Consider the following 19,413-nt stretch of genomic DNA (forward strand, 5'->3'; position numbering starts at 1 on the left):
GAAGTTGTTAAGAGATAAAAAATACCAGGGGTTTCCATGGGCTTGGGTCAACCCGGACCGAGCGGAACCAATCTCTTTTTTTTTTTCGTTTTTCTCCCTTGTTGGGTTGGTTTGGGTGAGGTTTTATATGAGACAGGGTCAATTCCAATTTTGCAAAACCCGATAGGGTCGGGTTAGATTTTGGTTAGGTTTTATAAATCTCTTCCCATATCTATCTCTTTAGATTTTCTATTGACTTTTTACATGTATAAATAAATTTGTGGTTAAGTCGATAGACGTGGCATTTGTCTTCATTTGTTAGTTGGTAATCTGTATTAGACATAGTTTATAACTATTTTTTGTATAAATTATTAGGTCATTTTTATTTTTGTTACTTCTACTAAATATCTTCTTTGATAGCTTTATTACTATATAAATTGTAGCTCAAGGTATTATATTTTTTTCCTCGAATAAAATTAATAATTTTTTTCTAGAAAAATGGAATAACCTAAGAAACAATGAGTTGGATTGGGTTGGCTTCGATATTTATTGATCAGCTCCAGAAGAAATTGATGATTGATTGAGATAAGATCGATTCTGGTTTAGCCTCTCACTTGAACCAACTTGGTGACCGATTGAGATCAGTTTAATTCTGGTTTAGCCTCTAACTTGAACGAACCCGAATCATATGCGCCTCCTTGAAACAGTAGCGCATCTGCGCTAGATTGTAAAGCGTTGGCACTATTTAATTGGTCCTAACGCAACGTGTCAGAAGATCATTAAGATTTAGTGTTCCATGTTCCTCCGCGGGTACAACGAAACAAAATCGAGGGGGCCATTTCCCACTCCCATTTCAAAATTCCTTCTGGCGGACTCGTAGAACGGTCGGGTTGTGGCAGTCTCGAACTTTGAATGTGGATGGGCCCCCTCCTCGAAATCGAATCCTTCCATCCCCGCGCGGCCCACGACGACGGGATCAGGCAACGAACGGCACTTGATGCCGCCACGTCTCATGCCGGCGACAGGAGCGCGCGTTCGCAGCATCTCCTTCTGCGCGCGGGACCCACCTACCCCGAAATATCCTCCAGATCGATCGCGACGGGCCGGCTGTAGGCCGTTCGATGTTTGGATTTGATCTTTCTTGGTCTGCTACCTGGAATGGACAAGACTGGCCTTCACCATCATTTAGCTTAAAAGGTTTGGATTCACTGAAATTTATCTGAACTGGCCCTTATTGGAGTTAGTGGGCTCCAAGCCTTTTCTAAAGTGCATCATCTAATTCGTTCGTTAGGCGTTAATTTTGCAAAAATTCTGTGCAGTAATATGACAGCAAGAGATAAGTAATTTTGCAACCGCTTGTCATAGGCTGGGGATCATGGTTGATCTCATGCCATCTCTAGCCGCTGTCAAGCGTCAACCCAGCGACGGTGATGGTGCGGAGCCACCGGACTCCAGGACAAAGGGACAAAGTCTTCCGGATTTCCAAGCAGAAATAGAGTTTTTTTACTCCATACAAAACGTTATCTAACGAATTTTAGACGATCTTCTGAATACTAAATTGTGGTAGATGGGCTTTTGAGTTGACTAGACAAGGTCGTCGGATGACGTGATTTGCGTGCTTTTGGAGTACTTTGCAAGCAAACTATCATTTTCTTGGTAGACTTTGGGTCAAGTTGGAGGGCGTGAAATAACGATGTGCTTATGAGTTTAAAAATAACCTGTGTAACGGCTATTGGGTTAAGTCCCATGGCGCAAACAGTCTATAACAAAATATATGCAGAAGGTGCAATTTGTAACATACATATCTCAGTATATCTCATGTATTGCGTTGATCTTCATCCAGTGCACCTGAGCAACTATTAGTCATGTAATACTAACAAAATTTCTGTAAAACGTACAATTCGTAAAATACATGAATGCAATTATTAGTCATTCAACACAACTCTCTCTCTCTCTCTCTCTATGTCTCAAATTTTTATTAAATTATTATGGAGATAAACCTCCAACAACATCAACTGTTGCACTCTTATTAGGACGAGCACACTCAATTTTACATTTTACGTGGTGCTAATGGACTAGTTAAACCATGCCTGGATTTCACTTAACAACCATTTATCTCATATGTTTCACTAATCACAGGTTGTCGTATTCGATTAGATTAATAGAATAAGGAGCAATAGAAATATTTCATCGAGTAATTCTATTTTTTGCAACACCAAAACTTAGAGTTGCATGACTTGTAACGAGAGGATGGTTTCATATTTCTTTGCCGTCTAATGCAAGGATGGATATATAAATGCATCAAGAGGCGTAAAATTTTCTTTCATGTGTGTCATGTGTGCATAGCCATTGAGACTCCATGTAGCTTGATTCTATCTGAATTATATGAGATCAGATCATCAAATGGTGTTTTGAGCGTTAGGGTTATCGCTGGTAGCAGGAGGGTGCAAGTTTAGGTGTCCAATTAGTGGGTGTACCTTGATATTTTCACTAGTTAATTTTAATGCGTTGCGATTCGTACCCATACCGTTACATCTCGGACGCGATGCTCTTCCCCTGCTCTATTAAATATTAAATAATACTAATAGTCTAATGCCCCTTCCTACTGGAAAAGAGAGAAAAATGGCGGCACGTGGCCTCGACCCTATCCGACGTGTCATGGTGGGCCACGCGGTGTCCTTGACCGTAGGCACTTCCCGGTTCCATCCCTTTCCCTCGTGGCTCCTTGTTCCACTAGATCTTCTCCCCCCTCCTCCCATGCACCACACAGCTATTTCGCCCATACGTGGCACACTCCTACTTGCTTCCGTGGGCGGACGCGCGCTACATTTCAGCAACTACAGGTTTATTTAGCTGTATCCTGTTTAAGAGGAGACAGGCGTAGCCGCTCCAGCTGAACGGAGACGTTTTCACTAGTACCGGGCAGCGGGCAGCGGGCAGCGGGCAGGTCCTCCCGGGCAGCTGCAAGCACCTGCACGGGCTTTCCGCAGCTCGCCTGTATGACAGGCGAACAGCTCTTATTGGTAACGTGGCACGTCTCCACCGATTGATACTAGATGGGTCCCACATTTCAACTTATAGAAGCTTACCACGTCACCTGTAAAGCATGTTTCATGTACGAGAGGAGACAGCAGTGGCGCTCCCCCTCCGGCCTCCGCATGCCAGGCCCCTACCCCTCTAAACCCCCGCTCAAGCCGATCAGAAAGACAACAAAAAGATATCCGCGATTTTTCTCAAAGAGGAGAGCGAGCGAGCGAGCGAGCGAGAGAGAGAGAGAGATTCGTGATAGTTTAAAGAGAAGAAAGAAGGGGAAGAAAGGGGGAAGAGAGAGAGAGAGAGAGAGGAAGGGGAATAAAGGGTGAGGGGCTCGAATCTTCTTCGGATCGCTTTCGAATCTCTAATCAGTTGGGCATTGATAGATTCGAGCTTCGATTCGGATCGGACCGGAGGTCTTCTGGGCGGAAATGGTGGGGGATAGTGGGGTCTGCTAAGGGTCGGAAGGCGGTGGGGTTGGTGGAAGGAAGAGGGGGTGGTGGGATTTCGATGGATCTGGTGGATTAGTGGTGAGTTTGGGGAGGAAGGTTGGTGGCCGTGGAAATGGACTTGATTGTGCCGTGGTTTCTATGGCTGGTCCTGGTGTTCCACCCCTTCGGTAGGGTGCTTGCCAACACGGAAGGTACAGTCTTGGCCTTTTGATCTTCTGATGCTGTCCCCCTGCTGTGATCGTTGCCTTTAATCCTTTGATTGGTCGAAACGATGAGTGGAAAAGGATCTGGAAACTTGTCGTAGTTTAAATTATGCTAGCAGTTAGATATCTATATCTACATCTGTTTTTGCTTGAGAGATTTTGGGCTGAGTGGATTTTGTGAGAAAGGTGGTATTTGATCCATTTAGCTAGAGGTGCTTTGGTTTCACCATGAATTTCTAAGCTGATAGTTTAGATAGTTCTATGTTTTCTTTTTTCTTATTGTTTCAGTATCCTAATTTTTCTTAGGCATAAAATTGGTAAGCTAGGACACTGAAAGCTAAGTGCTTTGACCGTGTTGTTCGCTATTAGAACTTAAGACCCTGGTGGACTGTAAAGGCTAGTAATTGACTTTGTTAGGGAAGTTGTGCTATTAGACTTCGAAAAGGATTTGATTTTATAGGTTTTTGAGCTTCAGCAAGGGGAATTTTATTCCCCTTTCCTTCCTTGCAAAGCGAGTCATGGCAATGATAATTCTTTCACTGGATATTGTAATTTTGTGCTACGTGTGCTTTTGTCCTGCAGGATTTGCCTTTTTTCCCCCCTCAGATCATGAGGTGAAATATGTTAACATATGACATATATTTGATTGTATAATTCCGTTCCTAGATCTCTTTAAATGGTTTTTATTGATAAAAATGCTATTTGTTAGACCAGATAGTGATCACATAACTTTATGTGAAACTTCCCCAATTTGAAGCTTTCAGGAATTTGGTGGGTGTTGGAGACCATATGAAGTTAGAGTAGCTGCTGAGAAAGGCTAGGTATGAAGTAATGACCTCAAAGTTGCACTTTTCTTTGGGGTGTTATGTGATTGATTCGTCCCTTTAGTGACTTAAAGAAAATTTTATATGAAATAATAAGAAGGCATGAAATTATGTATGGTCCAGAATTTTGCACAGTAAGAATCTAGTCAAGCAAGATCAGCCTGGTGTACATGAAAACACTAAAGTGGGTCTGTTGTAAAAGTAGGACAGGTAGGGGGAAGAATGGGTCTATTAGAGGTTGCATATTAGTGATCTAGGAGTTGCGTCTATTTAAAACAGAGTGATAGGAAGTATGAGGAAGATTTCATTATGCATTGGTAAAGACTGGTGCTCATATTTGTGTAAAGGTCAGAAAAGAAATGGGAAGACCAAAAATTACATAATGGAGATATAGAGATGAAAAATCCTGCGGTGATGCAATATGTAGTCCTTAAGGAAGTGATATCTAAGAAGTTTTCACTAAGCTGACTCCATATAGTTGAGACAAGGCTTGGTACTAGTTATAGTTATGAATTATAATTTCATTATATCCTTTTGTCCAGTCAATCTTCAGATGCAATTTTTTTTATTATTATTACATTTTTTTATTCCAGCAGTACATTGTCTACTTAAAAAAGGTGAATTCAATTTTTTTACTACTTAACCTGTTTTTGGTCTACTTTTTCATGCATATATTTTTCTTATAATTCGTAACACTTTTTAATTAGCTTCTGATGAATATTGCTTTTCTTTTCCCTCAACAGGCGATGCTTTGCATAGTTTACGGGCCAACCTCAATGATCCGAATAATGTGCTGCAAAGTTGGGATCCAACTCTGGTCAATCCATGCACATGGTTCCATGTTACATGTAACAATGACAATAGTGTTATTAGAGTGTAAGTGAATGCATCTCTATCTGCACATCATATAACATATGTGACAGTCTTTTTATTTGTTCAATGCTTATTGTAATTATTGCTTTCTTTGTTTTTACCCCAGTGATCTTGGAAATGCAGCGTTATCTGGTACGTTGGTCCCCCAGCTTGGTCAGCTGAAAAACCTGCAATACTTGTAAGTTCTCGATTCTAGTGGGGAATCTCCTGTGGTTCATTGATTGTTGAATAATGCATGAAGCGTTGATTGTTGAATAAAACATGAAGCATTGGTTGTTGAATAACACATGAAGCAGTTTAGTTAGATTGCATTTGCATTCTTGCATAATTCAAGTTAACCCTGGACCATATATTCTGCAAAATAATACACCAATGTCTATAAGGCAATCTTAGGCATGCAGCTTCTTTTTTCTTTATTTTTATACGGACAATATTATTGAATGGTGAAAAGAATGCGAAGAAGAGGTGGAGCTGCAAATCTAGTTCCAATTGTCAAGAGTCAACAATGTTGTTTTCCTTCTGCCTGACATCTTGCCAGGGCATTTACCATCTTGTTTCATCTAGAAGGCATTGCTCAAATTAATAGCATGGTTTGAGTATCCATCTCTTATTTCATCAAATAGCACTAGCTAATCTCTGTGGTCCATTTGGACCACTGATCCAAGCAATATTCAACATGTGTGTTATGTAAAACGGGCCCAAGAGATGTTTATTGCATTTTTAAGTCACTACCATATTATGGTGATATATTGATATGTTTTTTATGTGCTTTTATTGTAATACACGGAATGATCAGCATTGCTTCTCTGGAAACCCATCTATCTTCGTCATAACCAAACTTCATATCTCGAACCAAGCCCGAGGAGACTGCTTGAGACCATATATCGCCTTTTTTTTTCACCTGCAGCCTCTTTTATTAATGAAGAAAATTGCCTTGTGTTGAAACAATGGGTGCCATGTCTCTAAATAGAAGATTCCCCCTCCTTCACTTTATCATCGAGGTGCTCCACTCAATTGGGGTGGCCCGCTAGAATATCCAACAAAGACACATTTGAAAGACTTATAATCAAGTTTGTTTCTGAGAGGACTCAAGTCATGAACAAAGCAAACACAACCAAAAACACGAGGAGAAATAGGAAAGACAGGGGTGAGTCAGGTTTCAACACTTAAATAGGAGATTTACCACTTAGAACGGGCATACGATTAATCAAATAACATGCAGTTAAGACAGCTTCTTTCTTACCAGTATTAGGTACCTTCATCTCGGTGAGAAGAGCACGGGTTGTATTTACCTATTGCCTTGAGGAAAGAAAAGAGATATTGTACTTCTCACCCTATTAATCACTTTGTGTCCTATCAAGCTTCCTTCCTTTAAAGCTTTCCTTTCAGCGATTTCTTCCACCAAGTGGAATTGGACGTTACCCCCCTGCCCCCTCGGGGGGATTTACTTATTCGCGCACACATGCACACTATAATGACACTACGTGTCATTTTTAAGGTTTAACTTGTTAGACGAAATCGCGCTATAACGCGATTTCATCACTCCAACGATAAATCATCCACTAACAAGCTTTAACCTATCTTAAAGCTCGTTTTTGATTAATAAATTGAGGGTTTTTTTGTGGGGGTACCCCTCCCTTTTTTCAAAATCTCCTCAATCTATAGATTCTCTTTGATTCTGTTCTTATGGTTAAGTCGCTGCTCATTCTCAATCAAGAATATAGTTGCCGGTACCTTGATAGTTTTCGGAAAGAGAGGTCTATGTCAATTTAGGCCAAAAACTTCTCCGTAGGTCGTGGACTCGGGTTCTGGTTCCGGTGAACTACTCGTTTCACCTAATGCTTAACGCTACACTCCCAATAAGGTCCCTATTGATCCATCATTCACAGCTATCTATTGCTTCCCGGAGTAGCCGAAGATCCACGGAACCACTCTTTCCCTTCCCCGAGAGCACTAGCCAAGAGTCACTTAGCCGAGCCGAGGCTAAGGTTATGGAATTCACCATGGACCATGAAACGCTTGGCGAACTCGAGACAACCCCTCTTAGAAGTCGACACTTTTCTGAGTGGATATTGTCACACCCAGTTTGTGCAACCCTTAACACTCCAAAAAGCTGGTTGGGAACTGGAATAGAACTATCAGGGAAAGAAATTCATTGATTTTTGTACAGGTATCGTATCTATCCAAATTGGGATAAGATCCAAAGATTTCTCTTCGGATCCATTTGTGAAAGAGTAGAGTGAATGAGAAAGAAAGATAGTGAATTTTGTTTGAACCACTGATGAAAAAAAAAAGATAAATAGTTAGGAAGTAAAATGAACTTTTTTTAACTTTTTTTGACTATGTCTTTAAAGTATGCAATGACGTCATTCTCATTTTGACTATTTGTTGGGGATAGAGGGACGTCGAACCCTCACGATTTCTAAAGTCGACGGATTTTCCTCATGATAACCCTCAGGAATATCATGTGGAGGAATTAAAGGAAAAATACTTACTCTTGGATTGGATTGCTTGTCAACTATGTTTCGGGAGACTAATAAAAACAAGGCAAATGTTTCTTTATGGAAAACCTAGCACTCATTAGATCAGGGCAACCTGAAACTTGACATCCCAAAAGCTCTTGTAACTTGGGGAAGAGGACCTCCTCCAGTAAGGAGAACTTTTCTCACTAAGACTCAAGACCTGCGGGTTCAAGAGCAGTATATGAGGATTTACAAGTTGTTAAGGAAATGAAAACCACATTCCAAGAGCGCATTTCCACATATTTGCATCAACATGATAACCCTCAGGAATATCATGTGGAGGAATTAAAGGAAAAATACTTACTCTTGGATTGAATTGCTTGTCAACTATGTTTCGGGAGACCAATAAAAACAAAACAAATGTTTCTTTATGGAATCTCGAACTCTTGATAACATATTTACGAGTTTAATGGGCTAAACATGTCTGCCACATCGAGCCGACCCAGTGCGAAACCGGGTCGGTTCACTATTTTTTTCGGTTCCGGCCTCAAACCGGCCGGAACCGACACCGAACTGGCTGGAAAGGGTTCGAACCTACCGGAATCGGCCGGTTCCGTTCAAACTCGGTGCGAACTGGCCGGTTCACACCGAGTCGACCTGGTTCTAAACCGGGTCTCCTCTTTTGACTTGTCTGAGACATTATTTGTTATTGGGACGATTCACACCGAGTTGACCCGGTTCTAAATCGGATTCTCTTTTGACTTGTCTGAGGAATTATTTGTTGTCGGGAAGGTTCAGAAAGGCCTTTCCAACAACAATTGAAAGCGGCGGAGAGGTTTCCACCGCTCTCCCTTCTCAACAATTCAAAAATCACACCGATTCAGCAGTTCAGAAGGAAGATCCAAGCCTAAATAAGGTGTGCTTCCTCTTTCCTATCTCATTTCCTCATTTTGTTTGGAGTGAAAAAATAGCTCGAAAATTGCAAAATAAGGGGAGGTCCTATCAAATTTTTTGATTTGGATTTGATTTTATTATAAGTTGTAGATCTATGGACGATCTACACGATAACATAAAAATTTTTATTTTTTGGATTATATATAATTTTTTAAAATTAAAAATATAGTTTTGGTATGTCAACGCTGATGATCCGCATATCAACGAGAGGCATCGCCACTCGATCTGATTTTAGATATTGGTATGTATGTTGTACTTTAAATTTATTTAATTGATTATATTATTTTATAATTTTTACGTTACTACTTGATTTGAGGATCTTTTGTGTTGTTCCTTAGAGCATACAACATCTCACTAATCATTTTATGATTTGTATCATTTTCAAACAGTAAGATGCATCATTTAGGTTAAATCGGAATCATAGAAACATCAAAAAACATAAAAAAAATATCAAAAAAAATCAAATTAGACTTAAAATTATTGAAAAAGATCAAAAAGAGTGATTACCAATTAAAATTTTTTGAAAACTCTAAAAAAAAATGGGTGTGCCGGTGCGGACCTGGCACGCCCTACCTTTACCGATACACGGTACAGTACCAAACTGGTACTGACCCGTATCTGCCGCCGACCGGTATGGATTCTGGTACTGGTTCGACAGACCTTGGGCCAAACTAAGATCATCTTGATTTTTTGACGCATTTATTTCTACAGTTATTTCATGCAATTAATTTATATTTCTAGGAGAAGTTGGATTCTGTAACTATGCTTGTTCCTATTATCGTAATTCTAGTTAATTAGTTTTACATGCATAACTGGAAACCATTGTATGCAAGCACGTGAGACTATAGAATGGTAAGATATCCATCATTTACTGGCCTTTGAAATATCAAGCAAAAGATAGAGAAGAAAAATTATTATTCCCCATAGAGGTTCACGCGATTCTGCCTATAGGGAATCTCATAAAATAATATATAACTAATTTTTATATTACCCTCTCATAAAATAATTTGTTTGCATGCTAATCAAGATATTTATTATGGAAATTTAATTAGCAGTCCTTGCTCTTTCTAACATAAAGCAAATTGGCCTAATTCCTGGTGTTGTCCTGTTACAATATTTGGCACAATGTTAAGTGGTATTATAACAGAATTCCCGGTATCTATGGAAAAGAAGTTTTTAGGACCCAATCCTATTTAATTTACAAGCATAAAGCAATGTATATTGAGTTATCAGAAAATGTGTTGAAAATTATGTGCTGTTTTCTTCTGGTCCTAGGACATCTTTGGTATTGCTTATCTGCTTTTCCCGTTATAAGCATACGCGCAGGGGCTTATTTTGAGAGTTCAGTAGAGCTGTAGTAGCGGGACTAGTAGCTAGCTCCAATCTTGTAGAGAGCTGTCCTTTCAATAGGAACAGCACAATGTTCAAACACGGATTGGATTGATGAAGAAGACACATCAACATCAGACTAGTGCTTTTACAGCTTTTAAAGCAACTAAGCACTTCTCAACAAAATAAGTGTTTGATAACATTATATGAGAAGTGCTTGTACAAGAAGAAAAGTTAAAAAACCACTTTTTAGGAGAAGCTAGATAACCTAGCTTCCATCTTTTGCTCTTCTTATAAAGCAGAAGCAACACTAGCCACGCCCCTAGAGTGCTTGGAAGTGCAGAAACAACCACATAAAATGTTTATATGTGTATATGTATGCATACATATTGCATATTTACTTTACCTTGGATCATATCAACTTACTTTTCGTGATGTGCGTGTGTCAATTGACTTGACCATAAAATGCAATTTTGGGCTGTATCCTTAACCTTTGGTGAAAACTGGCTGTGTTATATCTTGTAATGATGCAAGCCACTCCGTTATATTTTGCTATGAAGGTTTATGATGTTTTGATCATGTATTCCTAATTCGTCCACTAAATCAACATGTTGAGTCCTTTTGCAACTCTATGCTTAAACAAGAGATTAGATATACATTGTCTTATTTGTTATTGGTGCAGGTTGGCATCATAAGTTGTAGGAGGATCAATTGCTTTACTAACTATTGGAGAGTTCCAACAGTAGAGCATGAATGATTTCAGTTGACTCTTTGAAAAGTTAGTAGAGGAAGAAGGAAAGGCTGGGAAAAATCAAAAGGAAAACCAAAGAATCCAATTACACTTTTCATGGAACAAAAAATAGTACTGAATTTCATGGTTCTCACAAATTTTGCATCATTTCATGTACATATTAGACCATAAAAACAATTCTTTAAACAATTCTATGACATCCAATCATATCAATAACAAGGTAACCCCACTAAGCCTCCTTAGTTTTTCTAAAACCACACCTAGACACATATAGACACACACACACATATGTATATATCCTGAACTCCTTACCTGATCTACTAACCAAACTTTGACCCACTTGACAAAGTTGGTTGTAGCTTGAATCCATTCTTGGAACTAATATGTTAAAATCTGGGAGCAGGCATGAGATCTACATAGTGAAAGATAAACATAATACTGCTCCAGCTCAAAGTGGCACCAGGGAAGAGAGTGGTAGAACAAGTGAGATTGCAATTTGGGAATGGGATCAACACCATGATAAGCAATTCTTACTTCTAAGCTAAATACATGTTTAGAAAGTACACTGACATGATATAGCAATGAACTTTTCATTATGATGATATGGCAGAATCAAAAAGCGGGCGGGAATCATAAATCTGTGTAGGCATGTTGCTTGAGGCAAGTTTCTTGTGTGCACTACATGATAAATTTACATTTTTAAAAATTATTGAATTTTCAGGAACTAGAGATGCATTGCCATGCATGTTGCCAATCTATAATAGCTTCAATAGGCATGCCAATAGTCCTATGTTGTCCACACCTGTGTGCTCCTGATGAGTTTAGGACTTCAGCACAAAATGTGAAAGCTTTTTAAAATGTATATATCTCTCTTGCTGTTCTCCAACGTTGGTCTCCTGTATTTATCATAAGATTTGTATTTTTTATTGTAAGGCATCTATTTCTTGACATGAATTTCTCTTCTCATTTCAACTATAAATTTTCTAGATTTTTTTGGTCAATATTTATGTTAGAACATAAAGATCACAGTCTCTTGAAATTTTCCTCATCTTATTATTTTCAATATAAGTAGTTGAGCTCACAATATTTTTCATGACAGGGAACTTTATAGCAATAAAATTAGTGGAACAATTCCTAGTGACCTGGGAAATCTGACAAACCTGGTGAGCTTGGATCTGTACTTAAACAGTTTCACTGGGGAAATACCTGACTCACTGGGAAATCTTTCAAAACTCCGTTTCCTGTAAGAATTTCATCCTTTATGTTTCTGTTCTACAATCATTGTAGTTTATTTCTTTTTTTTTTTATCATATAGTGTCGGCTTTAAATGCTTAATTACTGCCATATCATTTGATCATCTTTTTTTTTTAGGATTTGTAATAGAGAACTATTTATGAGCATCAACTGCCTAGTCTGGGTCAATGTTACCCTTTAATTACTGCAGATGTTCTTTTTAGATCATGATATTTAGAAGACAAACAACTTGCTATACCAAATTGATCTTGATGATAAAGTGCATTGCCATCTGCTTGTTTGAGCTTAGTTTTTGTTGGATTACCTACAAGGTATTCTACTATTGATTCGGAAAACTTCATTTAAATGAGCTTTACCACTTTTGCAAATTATTGGCCATGATTAATGCACCATAACAATTGGTCCTTATGCTGGGATGTGTATGAATTCCAAATCTTTTTTTTCTTTGTTCTTCTGGGCACCATAACATTTGATGAATTCCACCTTTATGTTCTGTAGAAGGCTTGTTAATGGTGATTTATTTTTCCTTCCCTGGGCATTGGGGTGTTTTTTTTTCTCGGTGCGGATGGGGACGGGGGAGTTGGTGCTGGCATCTGGTGACATTCTCATAAATGCAAAACTTGATTGCTAGTTGATCGTTTGATGAAAATAGATGTATTGTCATGTGCTATTCTTTGCACATTTTTGTTGTGATCATCAAGGACATGCCTCAAATCGCAGCAGCAAAGTGTTAATCAAATGAGGTTTATCACATGTTGGTCTTCCTAAATGGTTTGCCCGAAGCCTTTATGGGCCTTATCTCTATAAATATCCGATAAATGAACTACTTCTTAAAAGTAAATAGGAGTACGGTTATGTCATATTTGTCAATAACATAGTGTTGCCAATATTTTATCAGATGATTATAGGTTTAATATCAAATCCAAAATTATGGGGAAAGCTTTATGACGAGGGGTTAAAATTGATACAGCTAAAGAAAGTTGATAAAATGCAATTTTATTGAATTTAGTGAAATTAGAATAGTCAAAAATCATGCTAGAAGATACCCTAAGGCAGTCATCTTTTCAATTTCAGATTAATTTTACCAAAGGGAAAGATACTTGAGACATATCAAATGATTTTTTTTTTCTTTTGTTGGGGGTGGGTTGGGGGTTGTGGTTTGGGTTTGGGGGTGATGGTGGTGGTGGTTGGTATTGGGGTTGGGCTGCCTTTGGGGTGATATGTGATTGACACATGCCTTCATTGGCATGAGGGAAGATGTTTACAGTGCCACAATAGGGTGATCTATGTTTCACGATAAAAGGTCTAGGGCAATAAAGAGGGTGTTTTTGAGAGCCTCGCAGAGACGAGAATGTTGCAGCTGATGCATTTCTAAACCAAGAAGAAGAGGTCTCTGAGACAGTATGGTATGCTGTGGGAATTTCAGTGTCATGTTACTGTCTTATTTCTTATCTCTATTTTAGATTCTAATAGTTTGATATTTTATAGTAGGTATTTTGGTGTTAAAAGGAGAAAGTTTAAAAATAAAGTTAAAAGATGAAAGTGAGGAAAAAATCATGACCTTAGAGCATTTTACTTAAATTTAGAAATTTCTAGGCCCATGATTTGGAGATTTTGTAAACTCTTAGCTTACTTCAAACACCAAATTATTTAAAATAACGACTTGTAGTTTCAGAAATCAGAAACGGTTGCATAATATTAGTTTTTTCTAATACATCCAGACAGACAGTTAAGGTAGCATAGGAGTTACCAACAACGTGGACAAGCAAATAAGTTGAAAATGGAGGAAAAGTCAAAGCTAGATATGACTAAAGTTTCTTTTGAGAAACAGCTTTGACTAAAGTTGTATCAAAGGATTTGAAAAGGTTGTGTTAATAGAAGAATGCTCTTTGTATGGATAATTAGCAAGAGCATCTTTCACAAGGGGGAAAATAGGATAATTATAAACATAACTGTTATGTTTATAATTATAAATAAATTTATATTATTTTCTCTATGTAGCATAAAAGTATTTTCTTTATTCAATTTCATATTTCCTTTTCTGCAAAGGACTTGAATCAAAAATAGGAAAAAGCATAAAATTAACGATAAAATGATAATTAGTCATGGTGTTGCAAATCAATTATTTATTCGTTGTTCTTTGTATATATGTGTTGAACATCCATATTTATAATTTCTTGATTCTTGAATTTTTTTGGAAGGATAGCCGGCTTAACAACAATAGTCTGTCGGGTGTTATCCCTCTATCATTAACTACCATCGGTGCTCTCCAAGTTCTGTAAGTCACTCTGTCCTTTATATCATTCAATAGTCTATCCCATTATTTTTTCTTTTGCAGAAGTGTTCTTTTTTAACTACATGAACTAGAATGAATAATGTTTTATGATAAACATATAGGGATCTGTCGAACAACAAACTCAGAGGACTTGTTCCATCAAATGGCTCTTTTTCACTGTTCACCCCCATCAGGTTTTTCACAGATAAATCTTCTCAACTAATTGGGCTTTCTGTGGCTTGAGTAGGATTACTCGAACACTGACCATGGAGACTTAATCTTGCAGTTTTGCTAACAACCCTCAATTATGTGGCCCGGCTACCACAACACCTTGTCCGGGTTCTCCTCCATTTTCTCCACCGCCTCCATACAATCCAACACCAGTCTCATCACCAGGTTTAACTGTAGTATGATTATTCTGTTTATGATGTGAAATTCTTGCAAGAAAGATCTGGTTAACTCTTTTTTTTTCTGCTGTGCAACTTTACTTTTGTTTTTAATGATCATGCTACATAAGACAATAATCCACATTATTGTAATCCTAAATGCTCTGTTCAGCAGAAATTGGCCTACAAAATAATTTCATTTATAATCAGATCTTGGTGGGAGTCGCACAAAGCAAGAGTTAATTCATCTCTGCCATTGGCCATTTGCGAAAGTGTTAGGCATTTACATTTGGTTTTAGTTTGAAATGGTAGTCTTTTAGTTTTGATTCTTACAATGGGCATATGGGGTGTTCAAAATGAGCTATTCGACCCTCATGTTTATTCCCTTTATTAGTTTTGATTATTACAATGGGCATATGGGATGTTCAAAATGAGCTATCTGATCCTCATGTTTATTCCCTTTAATTTTGACCTAATTCATCGTAGGAAGCCTCCTTAAGTTACATGCATTACACTCCTTTCTGATATTGCATTTTACTGATATTTGGACTGGCTAAATGGTAGAAAATTATGAAGTGACTTCATAGTACATCTGCTTCTGTTATTTCAACAGGAAAGAGTGTCTCTAGCACAGGAGCAATTGCTGGGGGGGTTGCTGCAGGTGCTGCTTTGTTGTTTGCTGCACCGGCAATTGGATTTGCATGGTGGCGTCGCCGTAAACCACAAGAACATTTCTTTGATGTAGCTGGTTAGTACTATCCTGAATGTTAATATATTTATACATAAAAGTATGATATGATTTTCTTAAATTTTTCTTGCACAGCTGAGGAGGACCCCGAAGTTCATCTGGGCCAGCTTAAAAAGTTTACATTGCGAGATCTGCAAGTTGCAACTGATGGTTTTAGCAATAAGAACATTCTGGGCAGAGGAGGGTTTGGAAAGGTCTATAAAGGACGACTTACAGATGGTTCATTAGTGGCAGTAAAAAGACTAAAAGAAGAGCGAACACCAGGTGGGGAACTTCAGTTTCAGACAGAAGTTGAGATGATTAGCATGGCTGTACATCGAAACTTGCTCCGTCTACGTGGGTTTTGCATGACACCAACAGAGCGGTTGCTTGTCTATCCCTACATGGCTAATGGAAGTGTTGCATCATGCTTGAGGGGTACTTTGTTATCCTTCTATTGTTTATCTGTTTTATGTCATGCATACCTTTTGGACTTCCTGCACTTAGTTTCCTTTTCGCAGTCACTAGTGGAGGCAAATGAGCACTTAAGGAACTCTCCTTATTTCACTTTTATTAAATGCTTTAGAGAAACTATTTTCTACTTATTTGTGCCCACACACGCATGCACAAGCAACAAACGTGTACGTTTGCTCATTCATCTAGACATGCACACGCTTGCACATATACACATCTAAGGGTTTGTATTCAGTGCTGGTGTGAGGATCCATGCAGGCATATTTAGCCCACATCGGCTATACGTTGGGGAGATCTTGTGTATTTATACAAAGTCAAAAAATTCAAATAATATCTTCCGGCTAGCTTTTTTAGATAAGATCCTAGATTATGACAAATGATATCAGAGTGGACCCAACCCATAGCCTATGTGGACTAGAGGACATTGCGGCACGGGCCCATTAAAGCTGACCACGGGCCAATCGTAGTGTATGTGATTAGATTTGAATAGATTTGAACCATTAGCTTGGTGAGAATGCCAAGGCTTAAAAGAGGGAGTATGTGAGGATCCATAAGGGTATGTATTTAGTTTCACATCGACTATGCACTGAATAGATCTTGGGTACTTATACAAGCCTAAGGAATCCAGATAATATCTTGTGGCTAGCCTTTTTGGGTGATGTCGTATATTTTGATGGTTTTAGCAATTCTGGTGTTTTAAGTCATCCAAAGTGTTCTAAGTCTTCCACTGGTAATCTGCAGAGAGGCCTCCATCTGAACCACCACTTCCTTGGCCAACTCGAAGAAGAATTGCGCTGGGTTCTGCAAGAGGACTGTCTTATTTGCATGATCATTGTGATCCAAAGATTATTCATCGTGATGTCAAAGCTGCAAATATTTTATTGGATGAAGAGTATGAGGCGGTTGTTGGAGACTTTGGCTTGGCTAAACTTATGGACTACAAGGATACCCATGTAACAACAGCGGTCCGTGGAACGATTGGGCACATTGCTCCAGAGTATCTATCCACAGGAAAATCTTCGGAAAAGACTGATGTTTTTGGGTATGGAATCATGCTTCTTGAGCTCATTACAGGACAAAGGGCATTTGATCTTGCTCGTCTCGCAAATGATGATGACGTAATGTTGCTTGACTGGGTAAGCACTGTTCTTGCATATGATATAGTAGCTTCTTGAATGCTTCCTGAATTTATTTGGATGGTTTCCTTCAAGGATTAGGTTTTAAAATTTTGAGCAATTATCGGTAACCGTGACAAGTTGTCTATCAATTTTGATTTCAATCAGTTTTTCCACTGAATTTTTCATGGTTAGCATGTGACGTTTGAGATTTGGGAGTTCATTTAGAAACCTTTTTAAGCATGTTGTTAGGTTCTGAAGTGAACACTGTTAAGATTAAATCACCTATTTATTATTTAATTGTCAATTGAAATTTAGTGAAGCAATGCCTAAATCTTGGAACTTGGTCGATAACAGAGTATTGTGAGGAAAAAAAATCCCATTTTAACTGAGGTATATAATACATCATCTTTTCTCTGTCTGAAAAAGTTGTGAAATTAATGCCTGAATGTCAAAGTTCATACATTTTGACCGTCCTGAGGATCCGAGATTTGTAGAAATATCAGATGTTCTATGGTGCTTATATTCTAAGACTGGAAGTTGAGCTCATGGGAGGGCATGAAGCTACAGATGCTGAGAATGGACTCCATATCTCTGCAATAGAAATCTCTGAGACTTGATGCACTATTCACGTTTTATATTGTGGAAAACTAGAAGGAAAAGATAACCATTAATCATGCTTAATCTTTATGAAACTGCAGTTGGTGGTCAGCTTGATTTACTTGTATCTTGTCTTCTGCTCACAGGTGAAAGGACTCCTGAAGGAGAAAAGGCTGGAAATGTTGGTTGACCCTGATCTACAGAACGAATATGTAGAATCTGAGGTGGAGTCACTCATACAGGTTGCTCTGCTCTGCACACAGGGCTCCCCAATGGATCGGCCAAAAATGTCAGAGGTGGTCAGAATGCTTGAAGGTGATGGGCTTGCCGAGAGATGGGAGGAATGGCAGCAAGTCGAGGTGGTACACCAGGAGATGGAGATGACCCCAACCCGTGGCTCTGAATGGATTGTTGACTCTACCGACAACCTTCATGCAGTTGAATTGTCAGGTCCAAGGTGACCGTCAAAGTGCATTTAAAAGATATTGTTTACAGCTTCTTCCCCCCTTGTTTCTTCTATAAGCTCATTCTGTATCCAAGTGAAATACATCTATGTGCATATGAATCTATGGGGCCATTGTATCATCTTCAGCAATTTATTGATTGTTAAGTGCTTTCTTTTCCCTTTTCTATTCTGCATTAGCAACCTTCTTGCAGGAGGCAAATTGCCGGCCATGCAAGAAACCACCAATTTCCATATTGAGAGCATTTTGTACTCCGATGGGTGATGAATGTTAACTTATGGCGACGCATAACAAACTTGTTCATAAGCTGTAAGTACCGAGCGGTGTCGTAGGAAGGCCTCTGGTGATCATATTGGTAGTCAATGGATTATAGAACTGATCTCACAGTATAGCATTTGCCAGAAGCTGTATTGTTTTGTGGATTTCTTAGGCCCTGTTTGGAGGAGCTGTTGGCAGTAGAGCTGTTAGAAGTAGAGCTGTCGGAAGTAGAGCTGTCTGAAGTAGAGCTGTTATAAAAAGCTGTGTGCTGTTTGGTAACTACATTCGTAAAGTGCTGTGGTACTTTGTTTTGTGTTTGGTAAAGAAACTGAGAAAGTACTTTTGTACGACAAAATTACCATAAAAGACATTGCATAGTATTATACAACAGAACATAATAAAACATAATATAAATTAATACATAAATATACGATATAGTATAATATTATTGTAATATAAAATAATATTAGTTAATATAGCATAATAGTAATATAATTATTAGAGTAAATTAATATTTAGTAATATGACATAATATTAAATTATTTAACATAACATATTAATGTATTATGATATAATGTAATATATATTATATTTATAGTATAATATAATAATAAAAGTATAAAATATTATAATTGTTAGTATAAATTAATTTCTCATAATATAACATAATATTAAATTATTTAAAATAACATATTAATGTATTATAATGTAATGTAATATAATACAATATTTATAGTATAATACAATAATAAAGGTATAAAATATTATAATTATTATTATAAATTAATTTTTCATAATATAACATAATATTAAATTATTTAAAATAACATATTAATGTATTATAATTTAATGTAATATAATATAATATTTATAGTATAATACAATAATAAAGTTATAAAATATTATAATTATTAGTATAAATTAATTTTTCATAATATAACATAATATTAAATTATTTAACATAACATATTAATGTATTATGATATAATATAATATTATA

At 37.7% G+C, this 19,413-nt stretch overlaps 1 protein-coding gene across 1 annotated transcript; it reads left to right on the forward strand.

Moving 5' to 3' along the window:
• The first annotated feature begins 3,163 nt into the window (after positions 1-3,163).
• LOC103721192 (LRR receptor kinase BAK1-like) lies at positions 3,164-18,323 on the forward strand. Its single transcript, XM_008811286.4, has 11 exons — positions 3,164-3,655; positions 5,235-5,367; positions 5,471-5,542; positions 11,960-12,103; positions 14,321-14,392; positions 14,512-14,583; positions 14,676-14,785; positions 15,389-15,523; positions 15,599-15,940; positions 16,718-17,112; positions 17,838-18,323. Exons 1-11 carry the CDS (start codon positions 3,577-3,579, stop codon positions 18,150-18,152), a joined length of 1,869 nt encoding a protein of 622 aa, XP_008809508.2. The 5' UTR covers positions 3,164-3,576; the 3' UTR covers positions 18,153-18,323.
• Positions 18,324-19,413: the final 1,090 nt, after the last annotated feature.

Source organism: Phoenix dactylifera, unplaced genomic scaffold (genome assembly GCF_009389715.1).
Source record: "Phoenix dactylifera cultivar Barhee BC4 unplaced genomic scaffold, palm_55x_up_171113_PBpolish2nd_filt_p 000190F, whole genome shotgun sequence".
NCBI classification, from domain to species: domain Eukaryota; kingdom Viridiplantae; phylum Streptophyta; class Magnoliopsida; order Arecales; family Arecaceae; genus Phoenix; species Phoenix dactylifera.